This window comes from Helianthus annuus, chromosome 5 (assembly GCF_002127325.2).
Source record: "Helianthus annuus cultivar XRQ/B chromosome 5, HanXRQr2.0-SUNRISE, whole genome shotgun sequence".
In the NCBI taxonomy this organism is placed as follows: Eukaryota; Viridiplantae; Streptophyta; class Magnoliopsida; order Asterales; family Asteraceae; genus Helianthus; species Helianthus annuus.
Genome location: NC_035437.2, coordinates 142,377,177 through 142,386,785, shown reverse-complemented (window position 1 = coordinate 142,386,785; position 9,609 = coordinate 142,377,177). Strand labels below are relative to the sequence as shown.

Here is a 9,609-nt window from a genome sequence, read left to right as displayed (position 1 = left end):
AAACCTTAAATATCTTTCCATGCGAATGACAGTTATTGAGTATTTGTAAGAATACAATTACAGTCGGTAAATTTGGGGTTTTGTATACAAAATTTGTTACCACCTGGTAAAGGAGTAACATGACCATAAGTCGGAACGACATTACCGTGTGGTGGTAATTGATATAACTTGGACACAAATGTAATTGCGGATGCGCCCTCAATACTGTTCACTGTGAATTTTTAATTAAACTTGATTAAACTGGGATTCACTCACCAGTATTTCCCACTGACAAAATGTTTTTAAAACGCGTTTCAGGTAACAATATGTGAAAGCCAAATAGAAGCCAGCTGGACAGCACTGAAGGCTTGGAAAAGTGGCAATAAAGTTACCTAAGAATAAAAGAGATGCTTTTTAATAAATAAATAGGATTTATTCCTATGAAACGTGTGTATTGAAAACTTGGGTTTTACCCATATGTTTAATATTATAAAACATGGTGGTTTACTCTGATTAAATATTTCCTAACTACGGTCCTGATGAAAATTTCCGCTGCCAAATTTGGATAAATAAATGTGATACCACCGAAACTGGCTCACGGCCGCCCGTTCCCGGGAGATAGGGATCGGGGGCTGTGACAGGTCGGGTCATGGGTCAAAACGGGTTCGGGTCAAAACGGGTTCGGGTCAAAACGAGTCAATTAAAAAAGGGGTTATTTTGGTTCGGGTCAAATCGGGTTCGGGTCGAAACGGGTTCGGGTCGGAACGGGTTCGGGTCAGAACGGGTTTCGGGTCGGAACGGGTTTCGGGTCGGGTTGGTTAAAAATGTTTTTTTAAAGAGATTGTACATCAAGGGGCAATTTTGTTCAGTTCGAAATGGTACTGGTCGAAACGGTTCGCGTCGAAACGGTTCGATTCGAAACGGTTCGGGTCGAAACGGTTAAGTTCGAAACGGTACGGGTCGAAACGGTTCGATTTCAACCCTGAAGTACGATGATTACCTTCCGTGTATACATACTTATCTTTAGCTTATGAATTATATTCTTTTTACAGTAATTTCTCTGTGCTCACAAGAGATATAGCACACCAGCTATTGAATCAAGATAGTTTACGTATTTGTTTCCAAGTTGATTTGTCAGTTTATTATATGTTGTGTCAACTATCTGCCATGTACTTGAGCGGCTCATAGCATGCGATATTCTTTCTAATTATGCGTCCAAAATCGCATTACGATTATGTGATCACTTATACACTTCAAACACACACAATCATTGTCCCTTAATCTGATTTCACTGGTCGAAACGGTACGGGTCGAAACGGTTCGCGTCGAAAAGGTTCGGTTCGAAACGGTACTGGTCGAAACGGTACGGGTCGAAACGGTTCTGGTCGAAACGGTACGGTTCGAAACAGTTCACGTCGAAACGGTACGCGTCGAAACGGTTCGCGTCGAAACGGTTCGATTCAAAACGTTACTGGTCGAAACGGTACGATTCGAAACAGTTACTGGTCGAAACGGTACGATTCGAAACGGTTCGATTCGAAACGTTACTGGTCGAAACGGTTCGCGTCGAAACGGTTCGATTCGAAACGTTACTGGTCGAAACGGTACGGGTTGAAACGGTATGGGTCGAAACGGTTCGCGTCGAAATGGTCCCGAGCCGAAACTCGTCTCGTGTGTAAACCCATTGCAATCCGAAACCCGTCCCGTGCAAAAACCTGTGTCGGCCTGAAACCTGACCCGAACCGACCCCGTTCTGATCCAAAACCTGCGTCGTGCCGAAACCCGTCTCAGCCCGAAACTCAATTTGAACTGAACCCGTTCCGACCCGAAACCTGCCCCGTTTCTTTAAGACACTAACCCACATCGACCCATTTCTTTAATGTTGTCGACCAGTTTTGACCCGAAAATAAATAGATGGAATTTCAAGTGACCCATTGTGACCCATTTAGTTAAAATATCTTACCCAAACCAACCCATATAATTTTAAAAGCAACCCAAACTAACCCACTTGGAATGCTTTGGGTCAAGATTGCCCCTCTACAAGCAAAGATTACTTAAAAAAAGCAATATCACGCAAGCATAATTGAAACGTATAAAAGCCAAACTCACATAGAGTGAAAAAGAGCGCAACTTCTTATTTGACATATAGCCGATGATTATGTCTACCATTTATTCGTGATTTATCTAATATGTGAAATTAAAATATTCTGTTCATTATTTTTTAAAACTTATAGCACCTTTATTTATTAATCTGTTAACAATTGAATTATGGTTAGACAATTTGCAAACCTCCTCACAAATAACAGTGATTTGTATTTTTCATATTTTTAACCTCCTGTATATACGAATATCATCTGCATTTGGTCTTCAATTTTCCTAATAGACTTGCATCTCTAACTTTGAGTATTTTAAGTTTGACTCCCTTTAGTGACATCATCAGTATTCGATCCCAGAACAATAGCTTGTCATTACCATGATTATTAACATCCCAACCCATAGAGTTTACCCCCACCCAGAAATGTTAAAAGACTCAATACTGAGCATAAAAAGATTGACGCAAATATTTTGCCAAGGGAATCCATACCATTGTTTAATTCTAGAAAACGCAAATTTAGGGGTGGATAATGAATGCTAAAAACTGTTCAGCTATATTAAGCATAATACAAACGTGTTCGGCTGTCCTACCCGAAACTGACCCAACCCCGTTAACTAAACGTTTTCGGGTATCGGTTTAGCTAAACGTGTTCGGGATCCATACCTTTGATCCGCTTTCAACGCACGGGGTCGCCAACCAGTTGATAATTTACTTCGTAACTCGTTATCACCGTCTCACTACCAAAGTATCCATTTTATCACCCTTGGTAGCCGGTATATTTGCAGCTTTTATTCATGGGAAAATATATATCTATATATCTATATATATAATAAACAAATAAAGTGTGGGACACGTGTCACTACATGGTGCAACCTCACAAAATTTTGGGCGGGAAAATGTGGGAAACATGTTTTTTTACACGGGATCCGAATGGAGGTAACCATATCCGCAAAATTTGACCCGGGTATATAATGAACAAAAAAAAAAAACCCTAATCATTCTATTCCTTCATTTTCACACCGTCGTCCCAAAATGAGGACACCATACATTCCGAGCCCTAACCTTCCAGCATCCATCGGCGATATTCTCAAATTGATGTCCTAGGGCATGTTTGGCTAAGCTTTTTGAAAACAACCTATTGACTTATTGGCTTTTTGTAAAAGTCAGTATGGAGTGACTTTTTGGAAAAGTCACTTTTCCCCTCACATACAACCTAGTTGCCAAACATCATTTTGGAGCTTATAACTTTTCAAAAAGCCAAATCAAGTTGTTTCAAAAAGCTTAGCCAAACATGACCCTAGAACCCTAACTTGAATCGCTTCAATATCTCGTTCCCTTCAAGCCTATACAATATGTTCCATCGTTCTCCGTTTACACCAATCGAATTGGTTCAGGTATGGATGTTCAATCTTTTCACATTCCACTCGTAACGTATGGTACCCTGTCTCCCATCCTAGGGTTTCGTTTTTGATGTTCGTCATTACTTCTTTATGCTACGTTACTCAACAGATACCAACAATTCTTTTACAGAATTAGGGTTTAAATTGTGTGCTTTTGAATTTTTACTCGGTATACATTAGGTTTATACATACTTAATTGTTACTAATTGTAGTTGATCTGATCATATTAGACTCTGAAATATGAAAGAACAAACAGATGATATGTTGTTGAGATTTATTTGGTGCTTTTATTCCTTTCACTATTTTTTATGTGAGATGAACACCGGAGACAGTGCCGGAATAATCACTGTTTTGATTTGGTTAGTTTTTTTTTTTGGTGAGTTAGGTTTTGGGAGTTCATTGATTAGGTTATTGTTAATGGTTTTGTTACGAATTTTTGTGAATTGGTGTTTTTGTGAATTATAATGTTATGTTGTTTTATCCTTTACAAGAAGGGAACTCGCTAAAGTGGTTTGGTAACAACAGAGGTGATTTCAATATGCAGGTATTATTCTTGACCTAACGTTTTGATTTGATTAACATGCATATGGATACTTCGTTTTGGTCTTTTTCCCAGAGAGGACACGTTAAAATATCTAAAGCATAAGAGGCTACAATGGATGAAATCTGGCACTGTGAAAAATGCTGCATTTGTGTCTAACCTAATTACTCGAAGTGGAGGAGATGCATTATGAGGTTCTACATCTTGGGCTGATGGATAATTCAACAATCTGGATTATGTTGGAGATATAATATGTCAAAACCCACGATTGAAAAGTTTGATTCAAATTATCTTGATTGGACAGATAAGGTTCCAAAGTGCCCTATATACTTTCCAAGTAAAGAAGAGTTTGAGGATCCTTTGGTTTATATGCAAAAGACAACTTTAGAAGCTTCAAGATTTGGTAATACTCTTTTATTGCTTTAAAAGATTAGCAGATTATCTCTGCGCGAAGATTCTCTAATATCATGTCATTTCCTTGGTCTTTGTATTTTCAGGTATATGCAAGATTGTTTCGCCTTTGAGTGTTCATTGGTATAGTGTTGACAAGAGAGAAAGTTGGTTTTATGTTTACTACAAGAGTGCAACCTCGTCGTCTTGCTGAGTGGAATACCAATGATAAAGTCACCTTCTTCATGAGTGGAAGGTGGTGCCCCCTTTTGATATATCTATGTATTATTCTTTGTGTATGGATCTCATTCAGCTTGAATAAATGGTTTTTATTCATCCGAAATTATACATTCCGTGACTGGCAAACAAGATACTTGATCGTAGATATTGCAGCTAGAGTGGATAATTGTTGATCTTGATCATGCTTGCTCTGCATATTCATACGTATTTGGTTCCCTTTATAGGACACCCTTGGTTTGTTGCATGCTTAATCCATTTATGTTTTTTCGTATAGAGATGGGTACAAAACCTGAGGTGACTGATTAATTTAGGGTGCGATTAGGGTTTCACGGTGCACAATCATCCATCCTTTATGACAATTTATTATTTATATTTATATTAGTTTGATGTTTTTTTCTTTGTACGATCTGTGTAGGATTGTTTTCGAAGCCCTAGATATCGCATACATCTTCCTTCTGGTTGAAGCCTCTTAAATCCAAACATTCAAGCATCAGGTACAAACATCTCATAAGAAAATCCGTTGCAGTTTGATGGTCTATTGTAAACTTCACAAACCAATATATTTGATGACCAAATATAAAGAATGTTGTTCATCAATCATTCCACAAAAAAAAGAACTGAAAAAAGAGACACCTTTTGTTCAATCTGAGGTTAAAACCAATATATTTGATAACCAAATGTCAAATAATATCTTTTTAGTATTTGTTGTTAATCTGAATTTACTTAATTTGATTCAGATATTTGTTGTTCAAATAATTTCAGGGTTTTGAAAAGTGACTGACTGAACACTTCCTAATTATGGTTGGAGAGATGAATTAAAAAGTCCGGTTAGTGAAGTGCCCAAAATGCCTGAATGTTCTGCCAGAGCTGCCAGATATTCCGGTGTACGCATGTGGAGGCTGCGGTACAAGACTTCAAGGTTATATAGATATAAATTACTTCGGTTTTTTTGCTTCTAGCATTTTGTGTTTTTTGTTTGAATCTTTTAATGTATTAATGCAGCAAAGAAGCGGAATAAAAGTATCGTCGACACCACATCACAGAGGCCAGATGAGGGTTCTTCGGGAAAACAGAAAGTGGACAGCGTTTTTATTGATCAAGAAGCTTGCAGCAGCTCGAATCAACAATCTCTGCTTAGTTCCATTGATGAGTCAGTTCAAAATGGTGATCATAATGATCTTAATTGCTCAATTAAAGATCAAGATGCAGCTGATAGAGCTGAAAATGGTACAGTTCCACCACCGACTGTTGTTGTAGATTGTTCATCTGAAAAATTGAAACTGAAGCAAGTTTCTGATAATCAAGAACCCTGTTGTAGCTCAAATCAGCAGTTAGTAGTAAGTTCGAGCGATGAGCCGGATCAAAACATTCATAATGATCCTCGTAGCTCGACTGAGTTTTCGGGTAATGAAGATCCACAGTCGTCGCCTGAAGCCATAACTCATAAGGGAATCAATCAACAACAAGAACAAATACAAGAACATGAACAAGAACGCGTTACAGTTGTTGGAGTCGAGCATTCCTCAGGTAAACAGAAAATCGAGCAGCTTTCTGCTGATAATGAATCTGGTAACAGATTTACACAACTATTGTTGGTTGATCCAATGAATGAGCTAGACCAAAACAATGATTGTACTGAACATCGTAACTCGTCTGAAGAAAATCAACAAGAATATATCAGAATAGATCAACAACAAGAACATGAACAAAATCAAAGGCGTTCTCAAGATGCAGGTAAGCAGCAAGAAAACGTTACAGTTGATGAACTCGAGCATTCCTCTGCGAAACAGAAAACCGAGGAGCTTTCTGATAAGAATGAAACTGGTAACAGATTTGCACACCTATTGTTGGTTAATCCAAGGTATGAGCTAGAACGAAACAACGACCATAATGAAGATCGTAGCTCATCTGAGCTTTCATATCATGACGAGCCAGAGTCATCACCGGAAGCCACAGTTCATGACAGAGTCAAATGAAAAGTGACTGAATTCGTAAGCTGTAAAAAAGAGTTTGGTGTTAAAGAAAGCAGTAATGAATTTGAAAAAACTATCGCTGATACGAGAAACTATCCAAACATTCAAGCATCAGGTACAAACATCTCATAAGAAAATCTGTTGCAGTTTGAAGGTCTATTGTAAATTTCACAAACATCTCATACGAAGATTTCTCAGGTACTTTCATTTGTTTGGGTCAACTCCATTCCAATTCATCGTTATTGGGTTGTTTACACTTTACATATGTAGCACCTATTATACTGCAGGAGAACTATTGCATTCTATTCTATTTATAAAATGTAAGTTTTGTATGTGGATTGGTAATTTCATTTTTTGTGCATTGTTATCGTTTCTAAATCTTAGATGTCAAGGAATGCTAGATGATTTTTTTATTTCCTCTACTAATTTGGATCCGATTTGGTTCTAATTGTGGTTTGGTAGTTGTTTCGAAGAATTAGCGTTTGAAGAACTTTTGATTGTTATTGAGGCGAGGATCGGTATTGTGAAATCATTATATTTCCTGCCATCAATAATGCACTGGCTTAAGTCTTTAATGTTGGCTAGCCAGCTTCGGGAAGAGATCGCTGGCCACATGACTGACATACACGTCTCAATCTCACTGGTTAGTGGTTTAGTGTTATTATTCATGTTCTTTAGACACCAGACAGTCTTATCCATAGGGGGTGAACATGATCAATGACGCCCACTGTTTCTGAAGTGAACATTGACGAAATCCCATCGATTTCTACTAACTCTGATAGGTACCCTGCTTATCTTCATGCTCCCATGATCAGTTCTCCAAACCTTCCTCCGAACATTTCCGGTACAATAATACACCTCAATTGTTTGTTTGCGTGCTTGTGTTTTTCAGATAATTGTATGCGATTTTTTAGATGTTGTTTGTTATCATTCAGTTATTATGAATTATGATTTAGTTTAGTTTTCAATCTCAGTTATGGGTATTCTATTTTTGGGTACCAGTTTTCCATTATGTTAGATAACTATTTAGGGGTCTTTGGGGTAGTCTCACTAATCAGTTGAGAGTAAAAAGTGAGCATGAATCCATGATTAAGATTTCTGATTGTCTAGGCTTAAAATAACGAGATTAGAGGTGGGTAAGGAGGTGCCTACTGATGTAAAATTGGAGAACTGCTTTTAACCTTGGGCCCGGTTATCACCTATGATGATGATTTGGAAGTGAGATGAATACTTTTATTTGGATTATACTATTGGTTTTGCCGGATTTGGATTATGCTATTGGTTCACCAGATAATTTGTCAAAATGAAAGTGAACCCAAGAATATTATTTAGTAATTGGACTATTTTGACCAATCAAAAGCCGACATATGGCGAAAGGGTGAAAATTTGGGCATGCACTACCGAACCGGGTACATTTTCGGTACCGATTCGGTACCGACTTTTTACATTTTCGATACCGGTTCGGTACCGGTTTTTACACCAAAATACCGGTACTGGTACCCACTTTTGGGGATTTTCGGTACCGAACGGGTACCATGCTCATCCCTACTTTCACATCCAGACACACCTAAATTTAATCCAAGTATTACAACCTCAACCAGTAAATAAACTTCTTGGCCTGTGTTTTTTAAGAATCTAATTAAGGTAATTTTTAGTCGTTATTCCATGAGCAGGAAGATATTCTCCATGCCAGTGTTCGTATAAATCCAGTTTGGGTAAATTTTTTTACCAAAGACCTCTTCATATCAAGTAAACTAGATTAATCCACTATTAATGTTATAAAAATGTTTTCATGCAGCCCTGTTGGGGAAGACAAAAATAGTGGTGAAGTGTGTAGACTTTTTGATGTTGGAGGCCAAGGAAACGAGAGGAAATGGATTCATTTATTTGAAGGTGCTAGAGCTGTCATAGTTTGTGTTGCTATTAGCGAGTAAGATTAATTAAACCAGATGTATTTGATAATATAAACATCTCCATTTATCTATTGTGTTCATGGTTGCAAGTCATAGAGATGGCAAAATGTATGGGTGTATCTGTAGACATGAGGGTACAAAAGGCTTCTGTTGGTTGTGTATTTTCATCGTAGACATTGTTTGCTGGTTTCTTAAGACGATCATCTCAGCATTCATACATCTTTATATGATATTATTACAAAAATTAAAGACAAATGTATAATTTATGATGTCACATATCCAGTATAACAGCAATAATAGGGGACACTATGTTGTATTTATAGACTTGTGAATTACAAGGCGAAGAGGGGGATTGGAGTTTGCGGGTATACTTTATTCAAAAATATCATTAGTTAAATATCAGTTGTAATAATTGTAATTTAACTTTTTCTTTATTTAATGTAATATTTTATTTCAGTTATATTTTGTTTATTTATACAGTTATGACTTCTTTAATGTAATTTGTTCAACCCGTCACACCCGGTAATTGAATTACAGAGCAGCGTTTCGGGTTAGGTTTCGGGGCTGAATCGAGATGTATGAATGGTGGGTCCATAAGTGAAGCTTGGTGTTCTATCAAGGATTGCAAGATGATATACAAAGGTGGCTAGAGGTGGCCGGTGAAGGCGGTTCGCGGCGGTTTAGGCTAAAACAAACCCGAAGAAGCGTTGAAAAGCTAAATATCGATTTACACGGATATTGTAACCACAACCCAAGGAAAATGGTGAAGACATGGGTTGAAAAGGAAATGAGGAATCTTATCAGGTAACATAATTTTCTATTCCTTTGTGAATTTGTATAATATCTTAACTTGATGTGGCTACAAACAATGAATATAACTACATTTTACGTAATAGGTGGGTTGGGTGATAGATTAAAATGGGTTTGAACTGAGACGTGTTTTTAGTGCAAGTTGAATTTAACTTCATAGGTAAATGGTGATATTCGCAATTTTATTGATGGTGTTATGCTATCATATGACTGTATGTTAGATAGATGGGTCTTTGCGAAGTCCTTATGGTGAAAGACTTGCATATGG

General features: G+C 37.5%; 1 protein-coding gene across 1 annotated transcript; it reads left to right on the top strand.

Annotated features, from left to right (window-relative positions):
- The first annotated feature begins 4,267 nt into the window (after window positions 1-4,267).
- On the top strand, window positions 4,268-8,695 carry LOC110943763 (protein ENHANCED DISEASE RESISTANCE 4-like). The gene is made up of 8 exons (XM_035989999.1): window positions 4,268-4,418; window positions 4,513-4,572; window positions 5,469-5,564; window positions 5,648-6,816; window positions 6,906-6,938; window positions 7,081-7,261; window positions 7,401-7,462; window positions 8,417-8,695. The coding sequence occupies exons 1-4, from the start codon at window positions 4,268-4,270 to the stop codon at window positions 6,619-6,621; spliced, it is 1,281 nt and encodes a 426-aa protein (XP_035845892.1). The 3' UTR covers window positions 6,622-6,816; window positions 6,906-6,938; window positions 7,081-7,261; window positions 7,401-7,462; window positions 8,417-8,695.
- Window positions 8,696-9,609: the final 914 nt, after the last annotated feature.